Raw genomic sequence first — 21,204 nt, forward strand, 5'->3', positions numbered from 1 at the left:
GTGTGACCCAATTCAATCACAAATCAAACAAACCAGGTAACTAAATCAAACCAAACACAAAGTTAAATCGAACACAATCTATCCCTTGAAGCCACGACCGTATTGCCATAGCAGTCGCACTTCACGCCCTCTCAGTCACCATGGTTATGTGCCGCTGCGCAGCCTTGAGATTGTGCCACCGCGCCGCTGGCCCAGTCTGCACGGTGGCCTCCATCCATGCATGCGGGGGCAGACTGCCTGGCCATGCCCGGTGCTTTTGCATTGCACGGTGGCCTCAGTGCTGCCGGCCAGTGCTTCTATCTGCACAACCACTTTCCTCTGCTTCGATCGCATGCAGCACGCCTGCTCACTCGCCCAACATAGGATCTCGGCGTGAGGCAACATCTACTCGAGGCGACGACGTTGGGGTGGGTGGGCTAGTGACGCATGGGCCCACTGGCAGAGTGAAGAGGATGCGTCCTGGGTGGCAAAAAAAAAGGGCTTGAAAACAAGGAATTCGACAGCCATGAGCTTTTTTTTTAGAGGACATCCATGATCTGATTTCATGATCTATGCTTATATGATTTACAGTAGCATGTTATTAGTCATGGTATATAGAGTTTGATTTCAAAATCGTATCCAAACATAACCATTGGAAGCGAAGACCTCAGACATTAGTGAAGGGCAAAAATATTAGGCCGAAAGTATAGCTCAACCCGGGTCTCACGAGGCCCGGCCCGTGTCATACCAACGGCCACGGCGCGAGACGACGGACTCCGCGCACGAGGGAGCGATCGGCTCGGCTGGTCTTGGCCATCCCGGCCGAATCTGCTCCAAACATTCATGGCCCCATGATCAAAGATCTGACGGCCGAAAAAAATTAAAGTGACGTAGACCCTGCTTCTGGTGCTGGAATCGGGTGGGTTTTGTAGGGGAGAATAAGAAGGGGACGCGCGCGAGGGCAGCAGGATTCACGCGTCCTCCACCTCTTCCCTCCTCCGCCGCCTTTTGCGCCAGATTCGCCGGATTCGCGCCCTCGACCCTCTTCCCTCCTCCGCCGCCTTTTGCGCCAGATTCGCTTCCTCCGCCGCCTCCTAAGCCACCATGCCTCCTCCGCCGGGCGATTGCTCTTTCACCCCGTCGGAGCTCCTCTCCTTCCTCCGTCTTAAGATCGCCGGCGAGCCCCTCCCTGCCACCGCCGCCGCACATTTCCACGACGCCGACATCTACACCGCTGACCCGCCCCTGCTCGCGACGCTCTTCGATCCGGCTCCGGCGAAGAAAGGGGAGAGCGGCTCGTGGTTCTTCTTCACCCACGTAAGGCCCAAGAGCAGCAGCGACAGCCGCAAGTCGCGACAGGTTGCGGGTGGAGTGGGCACGTGGCACTCCGAGCGCGCCCCCCGCCGCGTGCTCGACGACGAGGGCAATTGCCTCGGACACAGCCAGTATTTCTCCTACAAGCTCAAGATCGGGAAGAACTGCCATGAGAGGACCGAGTGGTACATGCTGGAGTTCAGCGACGACCAAGAAGCCGATCACGAGCGCGTCCACGGCGGCGAGCCCCAGCTGGTTCTTTGCAACATCTACAAGGCGCATACCCATTCGCGCAGCAGCAACGGATCCACGTCGACACCGCCATACTCCGCATCAGCGCGCAAGAGGAAGGCTGTCGGTGAGGCCTCCGTCAAGGCAAAGCGGCAGCTTTTCGATTCCTCTGCGCCAGCTTCAGCGGCCAGGTCGCAAGAACAGGTCAGGTCTACAACGCCATCCAATCTGATGTCATCAGACTGCATTGCGCTGATGACCAAGGCAGACGGCGAGGCAACAATGTCGCAGTTGAAGATTGGTGATACATCAGTTTTTTCAAGATTTTGGCCTGAACCAGAGAAGTCGACATCAGACTGCATTGCGCTGATGTCTAAGGCAGACGGCGAGGCAACAACGTCGCAGTTGAAGATCGGCGATACATCAGATTTTTCAAGATTTTGGCCTGAACCAGAGAAGTCGTTCGACTGGGGCTACACGACGACCGGCGGCGCTCTTCCTACACTCGAGAACTGCTCACGGGCAAATGTCAGGGACGTCGGCGATGTGTTCTGCGGGCAGGATGCTTGGCCCTCTGCTTTCCATAGCAGCAATGACACCACGACGTTCGTGTGCGGTATGCCCTCTGCTCCCGTTCTACCGCCGCCTGCGTTCGTGTGCGGTATGCCCTCTACTCCCGTTCTGCAGCCGCCTGCGTTCGTGTGCGGTATGCCCTCTGCTCCCGTTCTGCCACCGCCGGGGAAGGCGTCTTGGTGGTGCGGTAGCCACAACGTTTGGAGCTACTGATCATGTGACTAGAGGTTCCTTTTCTATCCACTGAGGAGTGACTGACAAAGATTTTGGGCAAAGTTCTTCGAGTTCGATTTTAGTTGCTTGGATGACTTACATGTTTAATTACCTATTGCATTGACTACCAAGACCTTGATATATGTGTGTTGACGGCTATTATTAGATTGATTAATCTTGTTTACTACCATACTAGTGATGTTGCTGTAACAGCCGAGAGCTGAAAATTTTATTGAATCTGAAACTTTTGGGTGCTTATTCAATTATAACTTCTGTACAATATTTCTTGTGTAAATGTGTGCATCTCTGCTTGCTCATGCTAATTGCCAAAAGCCTTGGTTTGGTGTACATGCTGAAGGCGGAAGCCGATGCCAGCCTTCACTGTCAGCAAGTTCAAACTTTTAAGTATTTGGATCACGTTTGAATCAAACAATTCTTGAGTCTAGACTCAACTATCTTGACTAATTTATGTTATGGGAGTGCTGAAACAGTAAGGGCATGTTAGTCATTCATGCCATTGATTTTTAGGCCATGCTAGAGGATATCTGTAGCTTGATTTGCATCTAACCTACAAATGTTGGTTCCAACAAATGGTACTTATTAGGGACGATTCAAATTGTTATGACCTTTCATTTATGGACCACTCTTGAAGGGATATGACTGTCAGGAGCTTTTAGCATTTAGGATTTTCGATCATTAGGTGGATTATCAATCTGACATGATAGTTGCTCTGTGTTAAAAAAAGATGATAGTTGCATTTTATCCTCATGGTGGTTATGTGGCAGGGGAGACAAATCCGTTGAGTTGGGCAATGAGGATGAGGGCTGCGCTTTATGTGGCACAGACATTGGAGTGCTACAGTAGCAAAGGGAGGGCGCCCTATCATGACCTGCATGCATACATGGTCGTCTTTGATGTGGTAGGTTTTTACTGGTTCATAGTTGCTTCTCATATCTTCATACAAAAGCTTTGATCCTTTTGTGTTTTGACTGGGCCAATTTTGTAGGATGGTAACCCTAGACTGGCATGTTTTGGTCTGATGAAGAACAGACGGGATGGAAAGAGCTACAGTACTAATTTGGCCTTCACGCCTCCTGAGTATCTTAAGACAGGTAAATGTGTCACATACTAGCAATAGTATCCCATGAAACATTTTGGCAATGTGTCTCTTTCTTCATTTTTAACTGTTATCCGTTTTGCAGGCAGAGTAAGTCCTAAGAGGTTTGCAGTTTTGGCACCGTCTTGCTTGATCTCCTGAGTGGAAAGCACATTGCACCAAGTTATGAAAGTTTTCCTGCTCTATTTGTGCTTTTAACATTTTCTACAATTATAATACATTGGCACTGTAGTGCTATTAACATATTCTGCATTTGTAATAGAAATAAATTTTACACTAACCTTTTCTCTCCTTTATTTAGTTCTTTGTGTGACTACTTTTTGCCATTGTTCTATTTTTTTCTAGGGAACGGGTTGGCATTACCTTTTCTTTCCCCTGTAGGCACTCGCTCTTATAAGAGGCGCTAAATGAACTTATGGATCTTAAACTAGCTTTTCTAGGAAAGTTTCAGTGCATTCCCCCCTGTCAAAGATCCAAAGATTTCAAGTTTTTCCTTTGAAGTTTGCATCTTGCTCCTTGTTTTAATTATGCTTTGAGACCTTGTAATGTAGGAAACTGGAGTCACCAAAACCACGGGCAAGACTCTATGAAGGGAAGATAACACTCCCATTAAGTGTTGCAACTGCAGGAACTCCAAGTTGTAAGTCAGATTCTAGCCTTGTTCGCTTCGCTGAAAAGCCATGGCTGAAAGTACTGTTCGCTGATTTGTTGTGAGAGAAAAACATTGTTCGTTCGCTGAAAAAGTACGGCTCATAAGACAAGCGAACAGGGCCTCCTCAGCTTGATAAGAATAAAATATTGCAAAGGATGTTTTCTCGTGTGTGGATAGTGTTCTCCTTTTGTCTGTAGATTCTTTGACTTGATGTAAAAAAGGCAAGGAACTGAAAGAGTTGTTTGGATAGTCAAAAATATGCTTATAATTCTTGGACAGAGGGATAATATTTATATTTATATGGCATTATAGATGCGTATCTACTTGAGCTATGGCATTATTACTGAATAAATAAAGTTCACTCAAATGGCGCTTAGACTAGAGTTATAAGCTATGTATAACACACTCAATGGCGAATATAGCAAACTACTGATGTTGTTTGGCGGCACAATGGCATGTAGCTGCAGGGCGCGCCAGTGCGCTATCCTCTGAGGAGCTACTGTAGATGGAACGACACTTCATCGCGCACAAGTACTTTCTTCCAACCTCCACCAGTGTTGCAAGTTCTCAACTATCTGTTTTCTCCCATTCCCCGTACTCCATGCGCGTCTGCCGTGTGTTTGTGGAAACACTTTGTGCCTATGCCTCTGCAGCGATCGTGCTCGGATAGTATAAGGCTACAGAATTCAGCATTCACCCTGCCTTCGGTTCTGATGCTGAAACTTTGTCCCTCTTTTTGGTGTAGAAAAATTAGTCATTGCAACAAAGAAGTTATTATGTTCAGATTTTCCTTTAGCAGGCCACAGATTTTCCTCTGTCCATGTCCAAGCCCTAGCAGTAGCAGTCCTGTCCTGCTCAATCAACCTCATCGATTTGATTTTCTTCACGTTTCAGGAGGTGGCAACTGCTTAACAAAGCAGCGACTTAGGCACTCGGCCGCGGAAGTTTGAAGCACGCATGGTTCCGCCTCTGCGGCCTTTTGCTGAACAGCAGCTGCTAATCCCCTAGAAACCCAGACTGGGACGCTGGCCCCTACACACGCCGCCAAGTCGACGCCACGCCGATATGCTATCCTCCTCCTCTGTCGTTTTTCGTTTTCAGCCCTCTCCGTGCATTTTTATTGCGAGTGATCGATGTAAACTAAATTTCAATAAATCTTTTTTTTTCTATTTCTATGTGGCAGGACGAGATGGAGACCTTCACTGCCGTCAAGTGTCAACAGCGTGAAGGACGCCAACATGCTCCTCCCCTTCCTCCCTATCCACCGACCATCCCCACCCTGAGTTTGGTCAAGCACGCACATAGGGAGCCTTTTAGTCTCAATGTGATCGAAAATGTTGTATAAACATGGAATAGTTGAAGTTGTTTTGTATAAACAAGGATTTGCTTCAACTCACTGTTATTACTCTATTATCCTCATTCATTGTAAATTCCAGGTGATCCTCTAAACATGCTTGATTAAAAGCAATAGCAATGGAAGGGAGATTATACCATTAGTCCATAAACCTACATAGATTTGAGTTTACAAAATATTTTTTTGAAGAATGCTATTTTTTATAGATATAGAATACTTTTCTGTTTCTGTGAAATTCTCTTACACTGACAAAGCCAACTTTTACAGTTGGCGCCTTATTTATATTGTCTACTGGCACCTTATGTGCTTTATCCTATTTCGGTGATACTGTTTATTTCTCTTTGTCCTTTAGTGCATTGTAGAGTGAAACAGATGTACCTGGGATGGTCGAAACAGTCACGGAATGTTTAGACAAAATATTTTCCTCAAGATATGGAGCGTCACTTCTGCCAAGCTACTGTGTATGTGTAACTATCTACTACCGACTTGCTATCTAGAGGCCTGTTCGGCTGGTATTAAAGCCGGCTGAAGCTGTTTTATTGTGAGAGAAAAACACTGTAGATTAGCTGATAAGTTGAAGCGAGACTTGCCCACCTACTCTTACATAGCTCAACGTATTTAAAAATATCTAACAAAGTGACCAATGCTTGTTCTTTGTGAAAACTCCTTGCTTAGTTGTTAGTTCTCATGCATACTGATGATCTCAAGTCTCAATTGTATCTTTATCTTTCAGGCATTTATTCAAGCTGGATTGCTCACAGACACGAAGCAATTCAGAAAATTAGCCTGCAAAGCTCTCTATGTACCTGAACGTGTTTCCAAGTGCATGTTACTCGTAGTTGCTGCTCATTATTTGTTATCCATTTTGGACACTTGGAAAACTTGGTTTTATCTGTTATCATTATTTAACTCCAATTTTCTTTATCCATTTCTAAGTACACGTTCAGGTACATTTCTAAGTGCATCTCTAAGTGAAATGCATACTATAGATTTTTATTGTAATTTCATCTGATTGCTTCTTTGAGATGGCAAATGGAGAAAGACAATTTTCTTCTAGTACATATTTTTTTAGAAAAAGATTTACTCCCTGTAACCTTCAAGGTTTCTTTAATTTGGACATGGCTCATATTCTCTAGAGTACACGATCTATTATGAATCTTAGTTCATTTGGGGATAACCATTGCCATTAAGATGGCTAGGCAAAGTCGGCTTGGAGGGACACTAGAGTATTTAGGGGGATTGGATTGTTTGTTCTCTTCCTTCTCTTTTCTTCATACATGAGCTCCTCTTTCTATCATTACTATGTTCGTCTCTAATCCTTGTCTAGTGTCATTTTCTTTATTTTCATTCTCATACATTAATTATCAATGTTGTTATCTCTTACTGGCTACAGGTCAATTTGAAGTATGAAGACGATACACTAGTTGATCGGGAAGAAATGTGATCAGAAAACTGCAGCAAACTTATGCGGCTGAACTTGCAAATAAAAATTCTGCATATGATGGTGAGAAGAGGTGGTTCGCAATTGGTGCTCTTCCTCAAATTAAAAATGATTGTCTTTAAGTTGATGAGTTCCTTTTTACTTTTCAACTTGATATGGTGTGTAAATAGATGTTAGTCTTTTGAAATCTGCATTTTTGGTGTGTTCTGGTCATTCACCGTTGTATCTTTCCTTGATTAAACTATACAAATGTAGTAAGCTCTCAATTCCAAGTGCAATAGGTTTTTGTGAAATGATAACTTTGAATGTCTGTCATCTTTTTGTTTATCTTTTTTTTTTGTATCGGTTCAATCAAGTAATCTCATAGAAAACTTTTTATGTTGAAAGTTTTTTAATTACAAAGTTTTTAGGTCCGAAGTGCAAAAGTTTTTGGTGCTAGGAATACAAAGTTTTGAGTGTCCTAGTTTAAAGTGTGTTCATGCGATGGGAAAATCATTTTATTCCAACCAATGATTACATATTAAATATTCTCTCTACTATTTTTTAAAGTTGTTTTATGTCATTTTGTGTTCTAACTTATTACTTCTACTTATATATGTAAGTAAAACCACCCCTCGTCTGTTCACTACCCACGTACCCGCTATCTTAAAAGAGAAACAAATAAGCTAGAAAAAAACAGAGGTCCAAATAAACTAGACAGAAGAATCAACTTACATTACATGAGTAGAAAACTGGACTTTAGAAACTAAATGGGCTTTGGGACGAAGCTAGACTGGGGAACCAGGCTCCAAAGTCCATGGGCCAAGACTCAGGGGCAACTTGTTGGACTCGTGCGTAGCTAACTCGCTACCCCTCCGAGCGCATGCCTGCTGAGTAAGATCGTTATGGTGACAGTCATGTCCATCCTCTGTATTCAACCACGATAGAGTTAGTTATTAAATCATAGGGCTCGTCGTGTATCCATGCTAATCAATCTTTTGGGTTGGTTAGGGCGGACCATGCGCCGAAGTGGTATTTCATCCTACCTTATTATTTCTTGGTTTATTTATATCACCATAGCTCCTCACTAGAATTGTGCTTATCTCAGGATTCTTATACTCACTCCGTGATCTCCCGCAAGCTACGCCGTTTATCTGGTCTTCTCTTCTTGATCATACCCCTTTACTATTGTCGGTGTTTCGGACCAGGGGGTCCTCAACCAACCAGTAAATGTGAACTGCGTGCCCCTAATCCCGGATGGTGATGCAAAGAGACACAAGGTTTATACTGGTTCAGGCAATCGATGCCCTACGTCCAGTCTGAGAGATCGATCTTGTATTCCTTGCACCGAAGTGCTTGTAGTAGGGGGTTACAAGCTAGGTGAGAGAGGGAGCTCATCCCAGGTCTCGGCGAGGTGTCGTGTGGGCTGCTTGAGACGTTGCTCTCAGGCCGCTGGGAAGTGTGTGTGTTACCGGGCGTTCTTCTTCTAAATGGCCCAAGTCCTGTCCTTTTATAGTTGAAGGGAGGACAAGGGCAGTACATGTGCTAACTATACGACGTCGTGCCAACAGGGGCGGCATGTCCAAGCCCTGTGGCCTGTTCCTGTGGCGGCGTGGTCGTCGGAGTGGTCCGTCCTTGGAGCACTGGGGCAGCGTGGTGGTCACATCCGATCCTGTGCGTCATGGGAGCTCCAGGACTGCCTCGGAGTGGGTGCGGCGGTGAACGTGCGAGCCGCTGTGGACTGACTGTGCGTGAGGTCGAGGCTCGGTCGGTGCCGAGGCCGTACCGCAGTGGGGGGTCTCGGCGGACATGAATCCCGAGATGGCCGAGACCTTGGTGCATAGTGCCGAGGCCCTGAGAGAGCGGTTGATCTGGTGCGCTGGCTCGGAGGCGGTGATGTCCCGGGCCAGGCTATCCGTGTAGTGTTGTTTTCGAGGCGGGGATCGCAGGGCACAGTGTAGTGCGGGCGCTGATCTTGGGCACAGCGTCAGAATACAGTGACTAGTAATCCTCGTCGTGCCCTGTCTTAGCCGGTATGGCGCCGATGCGACCTCATGTCCCGTCGGCCATTCCGCGGTGTCGAGCCGTTGTCCGGCTGAGATTGCGGGAGTGGTTGACGTATTAATGGGACATGACGTGCTATCGGGAAGACCGGCCGAGGCGGGGGCGACGGGCTATGGATAAGCTGGCCTCGCGCGATACGGAGAATGAGGCCTCGGGCGAGACAGAGACTGGACTCCTCGCCGAGGCCTTCTGTGAGAGGCCTCGCGCGAGGCGGAGATAGCACTCCTCACCGAGTCCTTCTGTGAGAGGTCTCGCGTGAGGCGGAGATTGCGCCAAGACGCCGAGACCTCCTGTGCGAGGCTCGGGGCGAGGCGGAGAGCTCGGTGGGCTCGGACGTGGTCGGTGATGAGCCCATGGCTTACCTTCTAGCTTTGTTTTTTGATGGGACTAAAGTGACCCTTTTGACGTACGCTTGGGGTACCCTATTCTACGGTACCCGACAGTAGCCCCCGAGCCTCTGGGGGAGTGCGTGCACTCTCCCTGAAGGTTCGCCGAGGCTTGGTCTATAGCCGCTCCCGTAGGAATTGGGTTTTGCTTCTTGAGATTTCGGTGGGTGCGCGCGAGCGCACCCGCCGGGTGTAGCCCCCAAGGCCCTAGAGTGGAGTTACTCCTCCAGGGGCTTTTTTTCATTTTCGTGTTTGAGTGAGGAGTTTTTATCATATTTGCCGAGCCTGCGAGTGCAAGTTTGGGTCGCGGGGGTCTCGGCGAGGTTGCAGGAAAAGCCCTCTAGCCTCCGCATGGAGCGAGAGGTCCGTCAGGGGTCCCCCTGGCTTTTGGTACTACCCTCACGCTTTCTTTTCGCTCAGAAGGAGGGGTGGAATGTGCTAGGCTACCCTCGATAGGCACGAGCGTGGGCACTTCCGGTGAGCTGTTATCGGGTGAGTCCGAGTGGAGGTCCATGCCCCGTTCGCTAGGGGACGGCTAGCGGTCTAGAGACACACTCCAAGAGTACCGGAGGGTTTCTCTAATGGGTGCTGAGGCCGTTCGCTGGGCCTCGGTGGCTCGGTGCCTCCCTACGGTGGGATCCCATTCGGAGACTTCCCTGCCGGTCTCGGACACAACTTAGGACGCCCCGAGCGATTGTTCGCTCAGGCCTCAGCCATTCGTAGGCTCGTCCCAAAGTCGTCCCTGACTCTGTTGCCCTGGGGCAGCTGTCGAAACCTCTGGGGGCCCAGCCTTCGAACCCCTAGACCGTAATGGGCTCGGTTCCCTTTGTCGTATTTGTAACAAAACTTCTAGCGTGGACTTAGACCATTTGTCTTTGTCTTAGGTGCAGGAGGAGCCCCCGAGCCTCCGCCCGAAGCAGGAGGGCGATCAGGGGTCCCCTGGCTTTTTTATTCGACCCTTACATATCCTTTTCGTTCGGACGGAGGGTTTGTTTGCCGAGCCCATTCGGATGCGAGCCGAAGCCGCGTGGGTCTCGGCATGGTTGTAGGAAGAGCCCCTAGCCTCTGCACGGAGCAAGAGGGCCGTCGGGAGCTTCCCTGGCTTTTTATATGCCCCTCGCGCGTGAGGGTTTGTTTGCCAAGGCCCCTTTGGGCGTAAGCTTGGGTCGCGGGGTCTCGGCATATATGCAGGAAGAGCCCCCTAGCCTCTGCACGGGGCGAGAGGGCCGTTAGGAGCCCCCTGTCTTTTTATACGACCCTCACGCTTCCTTTTCGCTCAGAAGGAGGGTTTGTTTTGCCGAGCCCCTTCAAGTGCGAGCCGAGGGTCGCTGGGTCTCAACAAGGTTGCAGGAGGAGCCCCCTAGCCTCTGCATAGAGCAAGAAGGCCATCAGGGGTTCCCCTGACTTTTTATACGACCCTCATGCTTCCTTTTCGCTCAGAAGGAGGGGTGGAATATGCCTCGCTACCCTCGGTGGGTACGAGCGGTGACACTTCCGGTGAGCTGTTATCGGGTAGTTCAAGTGGAGGCCCGAACCCCATTCGCTAAGGGTCGGCTAGCGGTCTGAAGACGCACTCCAAGAGTACCGGAGGGTTTCTCTAGTGGGTGCCGAGGCCGTTTGCTAGGCCTCGGTGGCTCGGTGCCTCCCTACGATGGGATCCCATTCGGAGACTTCCCTGCCAGTCTCGGACATGACTTGGGGCATCCCAAGCGTTTCGCTTGCTTGGGTCTCAGCCCCGTATAGGCTCGCCCACGGTCATCCCTGACTCTGTTGTCCTGAGGCGGCTATCGAAACCCCTTGGGGCCCAGCCTTCAAACCCCTGGACCGTAATAGGCCCAAAGCCTGGTTCCTTCATCTAAAAGGAATAGGCAAGGGGAATACCTTCCCCATTGGCTCGACAACGGGCAGCGCGCCTTTTGAGGCGGTTTCCTAGGGAGGCGAAACGACACCTGCTACCGTAGTGGCCGAGTGTGACGTGGTGGATGGGACGTAACTGTTCCCGCAATTAATGAGAAAGAAGTGGGCGCGTGGGTGGCAAAATCGGCTCGTGGTTAACCACGCCGGATCGGGGGGAAACTTCCCCGATTTCATCGCCCGTTCGTTTCGCCTTCCCCCTACATAAATACTCGAGGAGTCTCGCTCCTCCTCACCTTACCTTGCCTGCATTAGCTCTGCCTCTATCAAGCCGTTGCTAGAGCAGCGGGTGCCGGGAAGAAGAAGGGAGAAGAGCGAGCCTAGGGAGAAAGCAAGAAAAAGCGAGAGCGTGGGAGAGAGAGAAAAACTCATCGCCGCATCCGATCCCTCCATCGCCCTCATGGCCGGCGACATCGTTGTTGTCGAGGCGGACCCCTGGGATCCTTCCGATGTTACCGTGGAGACACTCTAGTCGCTCGTCGACAGTGGACTCCTTCGCCCGGTGATGGACCCCACTAGGCCGGAGTGGATTGCTCCGTACGGTGAGCCAGAGCCGAGGCCTCACGATGGCTACGTCGTGAGCTTCGTCTCCTTTCACAAGTGCGGCCTCGGCATCCCAGCAGATCAGTTCATGCGGGCGCTCCCGCACTACTACGGCGTGGAGCTCCACAACTTCAATCCCAACTCCATCGCTCAGGCGGCTATCTTTGTTACCGTCTGCGAGGGGTACCTGGGGATTGCTCCCCATTGGGAGTTGTGGCTCCATCTATTCCGGGCGAGGCACACCACCAAGCCGATGGGCATGTCGGGTATGAGGAAGGCGACGAGGGCCGGCGGCTACACTCTCCAAGTGCGCTAGGACCACCAGCACCTCTACATCCTAGCCCAGCTTGCGTCCTCCAACCGCCGGTGGTACACGAGCTGGTTCTACCTTCGTAATGACGACGGAGGACTTCCCCCCTACACTGGGCGGATTGTGGGGAGCTGCCTGGAGAAATGGAAGTACGGCATCCCGAAGGACGACCAACCCAAGCTGCAGCTGCTTCTGGAGGGGCTGGCGAGGCTACGGGGCCATGGTCTTACCGTGGCTGTGGTCGTTGCCGCCTTCCACCGCCGAAGGGTGCTGCCGCTGATGGCTCAGCGGCGGCGGCTGTTCGAGATGAAGCCAGGTGAGCCCATTGAGGGCATCCGGATGTCCTCCTCCACCCTTTCCGATGAGGAAATTCTTTGTCGGGTGGGGGAGACGGTAGAGGCGAAGCTGAGGGGCGACAACTTGACCCCTATCGTGATGCGACCGTCGTGGGGGTTCCTCTCGCTGGTAAGTCGTGTGCCGCTATAGCCTCCGAGCCTCCTCAGTCTCCCCTTACCCCTTGTTCCCTTATGCGCGTTTGTTGTTCCTACAAGGGATGAGGGACATGCGTTCCTCTCCACCACCCGTTCCTGAGGACGCGAGGCAGCGGGCGATCAACCGGGCGCACGCCGACGCGTAGAAAAAATGGAAAGACGCCAAGGCGATGAAGCACACAAAGCAAATCCTCGCGCGCGAGGAGCTGGATAAGCGCCGCCGTCAACAAAGGAAGGATGGTCTCCCATTGGAGGAATCCTCGTCGCCGTCGCTATCGACGGAGGCCTCGGATGGGGATGATGAGGGCGAGGTCCCCTGGACCATCTCCCTGATGTGGTGGAGGTGGTGCCCGGGGCATTGGCAAGTAGCCCGGCACTCCCGGGAGGAGGAGGAGAAGCGGACCCAGGGTCGGCGATTACCCACCCCGGGGCCGAGGTCGACACGCCCGGGGCACGGGCGTTGGGCAAACGCACCGTCAGCCCGGTGGGCTCGACGGTGGTGGTGGTACATGTGGCGGCGGAGGCGACGCAACCACCCCCGTAGAGGACCGACGGGGTGCCGGGGTCCTTTGAGGACCGGCCGGTGCCAATGGACACAGAGGCGCTGCCTCTACCGCCGCTGCCGCCTTTGCGGACGAGGGTCGCCATGGCGAAGTGGTTGCCTCCCCGTTCGAGGTAGGTGTATTTTTGGTGGGGTCGCAGTGCCTTTCGTTCGCTCTTTGGCCTCGTACTGACCCTGTAGGTCACTTTTCCTTAGTCGGAAGCGGCCTGCGGATGAGCTTCCCTTAGCGCCCCTTAAGGCGCTCAAGGCGAGCCTCGGCTCCTTTGCCCACTGGGTGGCAGAGGCACAAGCACTATACAATGCGGCGCGGCGTCGGTGAGGCCGACCCAAAGGAGCCGGCCGCCCAAGGAGGGGCTGCCGAGGCGACCCCGATACAGACGGGGGAGGGAGTGCTTCCGCCCCGCGAGGGCGAGGCTCACGAGTCGGATGGGGTCGGCGTGCCCTTGGTTACCGAGGCCCCTGGGGTCTCCGAGGCTGAGGCGACAGAGGCCGGGGCGCCCAAGACCGCTGAGACCGTAGCGGCGGGGTCGGTGTTTCTGCGACCACCGAGGCCACGATGGTGGAGGCCGGAGCCCCCGAGACCGTTGAGGCCATGACTGCAGAGGCTAGAGCCCCCGAGACCGCTGAGGCCGACGTGATGGCGGTGAGGCCGTCTGCCCAGGAGGTAGGGATGAAGGCGGCGGAGGCCTTGGCGGCGCCTTCGGTTCAGGGCCCGCCGTTGTTACATGAGAGCGCCCAGGAGGCGGAGGTCTATCCGATCTCCTCCGACGATACCTCCCAGGCATGGGGGGGTGGTTGACGCCGAGGAGACCAGCGTCGTGGAACAGCCGGCTCTGACCTTAGGCGAGAGAAGCTTGGCCCTCGTGCGGGTGCGACCCGAGCCCCGCGGGTGGGAGCACCTGCGCGTACTATGGCGAAGCCAGGATGACCCTAAGGGGGAGCCCCTATTCGCTCTCGAGGACGCAGCTGAGGGTGGGTGCTGGGACACCTTCGAGCAATACCACCAGCTGGCGGAGCGGTCACTTCGGACGACACTGTCCGTGGTGGCCGACGAACTACCCGAAGTCGCCTAGGTTCGTGTTTTCTTTTCTCGCGCGACATTGCCTTTTTCTGAGTTTTGTTGCAATCAATGACCCCTGTTCTGCTTCCCCAGGAGCTTGAGACCCGGTCCCTTAGGAAGTCGGTCTTTCTCCGACGGGAGAGGGACGTCTGGGACCAGCTCCAGCGGTAAAAGGGCCTGCTTGCGGGTGCCAATGAGCTTTTGGCGGCGTGGAGCACGGAGGTGGAGGACCTCCACCTTCGCTATGTCGACATGAAGGTCGAGGTGGCAACGGCCTAGGAGCAGCTTGCCCCTCTAGCGGCGCGGGTCAAGGAGTTGGAGAGGAGCTCGCCCACATGGCCAGTGATCGGGATGCCTTCAGGGCTCGAGCCATTGAAGCCACGGCCTTGGCCACGGCTCTCACGGGGCAGCTAGGGGCGGAACAGAATGCACACCAGCTGATGAAGGGCGCTTTGGATGAGGCCCTTACAGCGGCCGAGGCCTCACGAACCGAGGCTGTAGTTTGGAGGGGGACGGCCGAGGGTGAGTCCTAGTCCCCTCGTTTTATTTTCTTCTCCTTATGTTCATTCCCTAACTTCCTCATGTGACGCAGAGCTGGGGAGTAAAGCTTCCAGGGTGGCCAAGGCTTCTCGAGTCGAGGCCCAGCGCTTGAAGGAGAAGGCCGAGGCTTCCTGGGCCGAGGCCCTACACTGGAAGGAGAAAGCCAAGGCCTGTTAGGTCGAGACCCGACGCTGGGAGCTGAAGGCCAAGGGTGAGTTCCGTGGGCTTCCGCTCCTAATTTAGGTTGTTTTTCCCTCGCTCAACCTTATTTCATTTTCCGTGGTGCAGAGTTAAAGGCGGAGGTTATTCAGGCAGCCGAGGCTTCCAACGCGGTGCAGACGGTGCTCGAGACCGAGATCGGGGAGCACGAGGCGCTGAAGCGTGCCGCCCTTTCCGCCTGCAAGGCCTTGGAGGTTGAAGGGGTTCAGTTAGGCACCTCCCTTGGGAGTCGTTTGGTTGCGCTGAGCAGCCAGATGCGTGAGCGGCTCCGAGGAGCACTGCACATGGGTGTCAAGTGGGCGTTGGCCATCATCTCCTCTCACTATGTTGGCATCGACCTCCCGGCCATCAGTGATGGCTATGTCTTGCCTGATGATGACGAGGAGGCTGACGCGATGGTCACGAAGCTGATGGAGGCGGTGGAAGGCCCTGGCACAACGTTGGCAACGCTCTTCAAAGAGGAGGTGGTCCCTCCCCTACCGTCTATCGATGCTGGAGGCCCTGAGGCTTGACCTGGGCCCAAGGGGCCATGTAAAAATAGAGTAGAGTAGGAATTATCTTTGTATCGTAACACTTGTGGCCGTCGAGGCCTTTCTTTTTGAAGTATTTGTGTTTCTTAGTTGTTTTTCTTGTGTTTCCGAGCCTCTGCCCTCTGTTGCATCTGATCGGATTTCTTTTGCAAAACACCTCCTTGGATCTTAAGCCGTCCCTTGGGCGAGAGGTTGTGAGGGAGTGCCGTAGCCTGGAGGCATAGGCTGTCTCGTGACTCTACCAGCCTCTTGCTTAGGAAACAGACTTTGGTCTGAGGGTTTTTTACAACCGATTCGTCAGAGCATGTTAGAGACTTGGCGTAGGAAATTTTTCAAAAAATGACTAAAGAATGGTGCGTGGGACTTAGGGGTGGGGGACTCAGCCTCCGCAAGAGCCTCGGCGTACTCGATGCACTCGACGTCGCAGTCGTATGTATGTTCGTACGTGGACTCAATCGTGATGATACCGCTGGGGCCTGGCATCTTGAGCTTGAGGTAAGTATAGTTGGGGACTGCCATGAACTTGGCGTAGCACGGCCGCCCTAGGATGGCGTGGTAGGTTCCCCCGAACCCGACCACCTCGAAGGTAAGGACTTCCTTGCGGTAGTTGGAGGGGGTGCCAAAGCAGACAGGAAGGTCGATGTGCCCGAGGGGTCGCGTGCGCTTCCCTGGCACGATGCCGTGGAAGGGTGCGGCGTCGCCTCGGAGCCTCGATCGGTCGATCTCCAAGAGCTCCAGGATGTTGACGTACAAGATGTTGAGGCCGCTGCCTCTGTCCATCAACACCTTGGAGAGTCGGGTGTTGCCGATGATCGGGTCGACAACAAGTGGGTACTGCCCCGGATTCAGAACATGGTTGGGGTGGTTGTCTCGATCAAAGGTGATCACCTCCCGAGACCAATTGAGGTACCGAGGAGTGGCCACCTTGACCGAGAAGACCTCTTGGCGTTCCCTCTTTCACTACCGTGCCATAAGGCACACTGAGGGTTCACCAAAGATCATGAAGGCATTGTGTACCTCAGGGAACCCATCGTCCTTGTCATCGTCCCGGTCGCCGGCGCCCTTCTGCTTGGCGTCGTCGTCGGGGAGCCCGAGCCTGGCATAGTAACATCGTAGCATGGAGCAATCCTTGAGGGCGTGCTTAACCGGGCCCTGGTGGTAAGGGCAGGGTTTCTTAAGCATGTCGTCGAAAGGCCTAGGGCCTTTGAGGCCTCGAGGATTCTTGCGTTCTACGGCCGTGACCAGATCGGCCTCCAGGACCTCCTGCTTCCCTAGGTGCCCCTTTTTCTTTCTCTTGGGGAGGCAGGAGGCTAAGGCCTCGGGGGCCTCGTCCCTCCGCTTCCCCTTGGCGTCGCTGTCGGGGAAGATGGCTCCGACAGCCTCTTCGCCCGTGGCGAAGTTAGTGGCGATGTCGAGGAGCGTGGCATGTTCCAACCTAACTCTCGAACCAAGTCTCGGTAGGTGGTGCCAGAGAGGAAAGCCTGGACGATCTCTGAGTCGCCGACGCTGGGCAACTCAGTGCACTGTTTGGAGAAGCGCCGGATGAAGTCTTGAAGAGACTCGTCCGGTTTCTGGCGACAGCTCTTAAGATCCCAGGAGTTCCCAGGGCGCACGTATGTGCCCTGGAAGTTCCCGATGAAGATCCTAACCAAGTCGCGCCAGTCATGGATTTACGAGGGAGGAAGGTGCTCGAGCCAGGCTCGCGCCGAGTCTAACAAGAGCAAGGGGAGGTTGCGGATGATGAGCAGGTCATCGTCCACGCCACCTAGCTGGTAGGCTAGGCGGTAATCGGCAAGCCAGAGTTCGGGGTTGGTCTTGCCGCTATACTTCGCGAGATTGGCTGGTTGCCGAAACTGGGCCAGGAAAAGAGCAGCGCGGATGGCCCTGATGAAGACCCGAGGGCCTGGTGGTTCAGGAGAAGGACTGCAGTCCTCCTTGCTGTCATAGCGGCCACCTCGGTGTGGGTGGTAACCCCGAGTGGGCCCCTCATTGTCGTGGTGTCGTCGCCTGCTGACCACCTCATGGTCTCCCAGCACCTCACGTCGATTGCCAAGGCGGTCAAGAAGCACGGGGACCCTATGGGCTATCGGTGCTCGAGCTTGCTCGGGACGAACCGAGGCTTCCCTATCCTACCGAGGCGGTGCTGCGGGCAAGTTCGAGGCGCCCCCGTGCCGTCGGGAGGTGGAACTTTCAGCCTGCTGTACCGCGGTGGTCTCTAGGAGATCTCAGAGCACGCCGCAGACCCACCGCCCCTCCGTGGTTGAAGGCTCGAGCATTGCACGGACCAGCATTACCACAGCCGTGACGTTTTGGCTAGCGCGATTGAAGACTGGGGGTTGCTCACTCCCTTCATCGTCGTGGATACGGTGATGCACATTGCGGGCCCTCCGTTGGGCTCCTCCGCCTTCGCCGTGACCTCGCTGCTCCTGTTCGAGAGAGTCTCAAAGCTGCTGTAGAAGAAGTCAGTCTTCTTCAACTTGGCCTGGAGCTCACGGAGTTGTTCCAGGTCTGGGCGTTGAGGTCACACAAGAGCAGGGTTCTCGTTTCGTGCTGCTAGCAGGACAATGCGCGGAGGTGTGGCGGCGCTTGTACCTGGGCGAAGCGGGGAACGGCTACCCGCCCATTCATCCTCCTCGCCCGCCCTTGGCATCCCGAACCCGATGTGAAAACACTCACGAGTGGGGTCGTAGGTGCCCTCGTCGTCGGAGTCAGAGTAGCCAAAGCAGTAGTCGCTTGCGGCCAAGAAACGGCGCATAGCTCCAAGGTCGTGGAGTCTAGAGAAATCCATTCTGGGCCACACCTCGTCCACCTCTGAGGAGTCGGCGTGGGCGTCCAGGTCGAGAGCGAAGCGCTGGCGGCGTCCCAAGGCATCCTCGTGAGCGGCAGTTGAAAGGTCCTAATGGCTAGAGGGGGGGTGAATAGCCTAATAAAAATTTCTACAACAACACTTAACCAAATGGTTAGACAATTATGAGGCGAAGCGAGTGTTGCGCTAGCCTACTCAAAATGCAAGCCACCTACCATAATTCTAGTTTAGATAGTGTCAATTCACACAAGATCAATGACACTACCCTATGTTAGTGTACTCTCAAAGGCTAACTAAAGAGCCACACCAACCAAGCATGCAAGCTCTCACAACTAGCTACACTAAAGAGCTTGTCAACTAGTTTGCGGTAAAGTAAAGAGAGTGATCAAGAGGGTTATACCGCCGTGTAGATGAATGAACCAATCAATCACGAAGATGAATAACAATGATGACCAATCACCTCGGAATCAATGATGAAGACAATGATTTTTACCGAGGTTCACTTGCTTGCCGGCAAGCTAGTCCTCGTTGTGGCGATTCACTCACTTGGAGGTTCACACGCCAAACCCTCAATAGGGTGCCGCACAACCAACACAAGATGAGGATCACACAAGCCACGAGCAATCCACTAGAGTACCTTTTGGTGCTCCGCCGGGGAAAGGTCAAGAACCCCTCACAATCACCACGATCGGAGCCGGAGACAATCACCACCTCCGCTCGACGATCCTCGCTGCTCCAAGCCGTCTAGGTGGCGGCAACCACCAAGAGTAACAAGCGAAATCCGCAGCGAAACACGATCACTAAGTGCCTCTAGATGCAATCACTCAAGCAATGCACTTGGATCACTCCCAATCTCACTATGATGATGAATCAATGATGTAGATGAGTGAGAGGGCTTTGGCTAGGCTCACAAGGTTGCTATGTCAATGAAAATGTGCAAGAGATGTGAGCCACAACCGGCCATGGGGCTATAAATAGAGCCCCCATCAAATAGAGCCGTTATACCCCTTCACTGGGCAAAACGCGCTCTGACCGGACGCTCCGGTCAAACTGACCGGACGCTGGCCTTCAGCGTCCGGTCGCCCGATGGACGCCACGTGTCATCACCTTCAAATGTTGTTCGTCAGATTCCAACGGCTACGAGCTGACCGGACGCTCCGGTCAAAACTGACCGGACGCTGAAGCCCCAGCGTCCGGTCGTTTCTAGTAAGCTCCCCGAGGCATGTTTTTTCGACCGGACGCGTCCGGTCCACCTTGACCGGACGCAGACCAGCGTCCGGTGCTCAACCCTACCTACTGTGCCGTCTGACAGCTCGACCGGACGCAGCCTTTCAGCGTCCGGTCGCTGAGTGACCCAGCGTCCGGTCAGTAGACCGACGCCAGCATCATTTCGATCAACTCCATTTCAACTCTAACTTCTTCACCCTTGCTCAAATGTGCCAATCACCAAGAATTTTGCATCCGGCGCAATAGAAAATAGACATTTCATTTTCCCAAAAGCGCCGAATCCCGCCTCATAAGCTCGACGGGAGGGAGAGAGGGACCCAAACCCATCTCAACCCTGCAAACACCTTGTGCACATGTGTTAGCATATTTTCACAAATATTTTCAAGGGTGTTAGCACTCCACTAGATCCTAAATGCATATGCAATGAGTTAGAGCATCTAGTGGCACTTTGATAACCGTATTCTGATACGAGTTTCACCCCTCTTAATAGTATGGCTATCAAACCTAAATGTGATCACACTTTCTAAGTGTCTTGATCACCAAAACAAAATAGCTCCTACAAGTTATACCTTTGCCTTGAGCTTTTTGTTTTTCTCTTTCTTCTCTTCAAGTTTAAGCCCTTGATCATCTCCATGCTATCACCATTGTCATGTTATGATCTTCATTAGCTTCTTCTATTTGAAGTGTGCTACCTATGTCATGATCACTTGATAAACTAGGTTAGCACTTAGGGTTTCATCAATTCACCAAAACCAAACTAGAGCTTTCAGCAGTGTAAGCGTAAGCATAAGAGGCAATGACATTTCTCAACCCAAAGGGGTATGGGGATGGTGCCGCCGCCGGGCTCTGCTTCGCCGGAGTTGGGTTCTCAGGGAGTGGTGGAGCGGAGCTTGATGACTGGGCGTTGCCGCGTACCACTGGCGTTTTTCCCTTGTCCAAGCTCAGGCTAGACAGGTCCCCAACTAGGGACCTTGCGCCAATAGCTGGTCGTAGGATATCGGCGGGGAGCGGCGTGTCGCCCTAGATTCACATAGCGTCGGGGTGATCTTGCTCGTGTCGTGCCTAGCGAGCGCGACGAGAGCGGCCGCCTGGGCGCCGTCTGCGCCTAGGCTGCCGGTGCGTGACTTCATCGTCGGTTGGTGGGGTTCGAGGAGTGAGGAGTACCATGTCGTACTCATGCCCTAGAGACATGAACTCTAGGCTCCCAAACCAAACCACCGTGCCGAGACGCAACGATCGTACGGGGTCTGCCATCCGAAACTTGCTGGGATGACAAAACTGACACGTAGAGGCCCCTACCTGGCATGCCAACTGTTGGTGTTTCAGATCGGGGGGTCCTCAACCAACCAGTAAATGTGAACTGCGTGCCCCTAATCCTGGATGGTGATACAAAGAGACACAAGGTTTATATTGGTTCAGGCAATCGATGCCCTACGTCCAGTCTGAGAGATTGATCTTGTATTCCTTGCACCGAAGTGCTTGTAGTAGAGGGTTACAAGCTAGGTGAGAGAGGGAGCTCGTCCTAGGTCTTGGCGAGGTGTCGTGTGGGCTGCTTGAGACGTTGCTCTCAGGCCACTGGAAAGTGTGTGTGTGTTACCGGGCGTTCTTCTTCTAAATGGCCCAAGTCCTCTCCTTTTATTGTTGAAGGGAGGACAAGGACAATACATGTGCTAACTATACGGCGTCGTGCCAACAGGGG

General features: G+C 53.0%; 1 protein-coding gene across 11 annotated transcripts; it reads left to right on the top strand.

Moving 5' to 3' along the window:
* Window positions 1-908: 908 nt before the first annotated feature.
* LOC136518529 (uncharacterized) lies at window positions 909-5,603 on the top strand. Of its 11 annotated transcripts, none has more exons than XR_010774533.1 (6): window positions 909-2,140; window positions 3,096-3,229; window positions 3,317-3,422; window positions 3,513-4,067; window positions 4,541-4,610; window positions 4,974-5,603. XR_010774533.1 is itself a non-coding variant. In XM_066512206.1 (5 exons), the coding sequence occupies exons 1-4, from the start codon at window positions 1,084-1,086 to the stop codon at window positions 4,026-4,028; spliced, it is 1,347 nt and encodes a 448-aa protein (XP_066368303.1). In that variant the 5' UTR covers window positions 909-1,083; the 3' UTR covers window positions 4,029-4,067; window positions 4,974-5,603. The 11 variants fall into 11 exon arrangements, 4 of the variants coding, with proteins under 4 accessions (XP_066368303.1, XP_066368302.1, XP_066368301.1 ...); XR_010774534.1 differs by having other exon boundaries at window positions 4,547-4,610; XR_010774537.1 differs by having other exon boundaries at window positions 3,979-4,067.
* The last annotated feature ends 15,601 nt before the right edge of the window (window positions 5,604-21,204 follow it).

The sequence above is a fragment of the Miscanthus floridulus genome, chromosome 17, assembly GCF_019320115.1.
Source record: "Miscanthus floridulus cultivar M001 chromosome 17, ASM1932011v1, whole genome shotgun sequence".
In the NCBI taxonomy this organism is placed as follows: domain Eukaryota; kingdom Viridiplantae; phylum Streptophyta; class Magnoliopsida; order Poales; family Poaceae; genus Miscanthus; species Miscanthus floridulus.

Excerpts from the sequence above, each read along its gene's own strand:
- LOC136518529 (XM_066512204.1), top strand. The coding sequence starts at position 1,084 with ATGCCTCCTCCGCCGGGCGATTGCTCTTTCACCCCGTCGGAGCTCCTC. Across the intron at positions 2,141-3,095 it reads CACCACGACGTTCGTGTGCG|GGGAGACAAATCCGTTGAGT; the intron begins GTATGCCCTCTG and ends GTTATGTGGCAG. Across the intron at positions 3,230-3,316 it reads ACATGGTCGTCTTTGATGTG|GATGGTAACCCTAGACTGGC; the intron begins GTAGGTTTTTAC and ends CCAATTTTGTAG.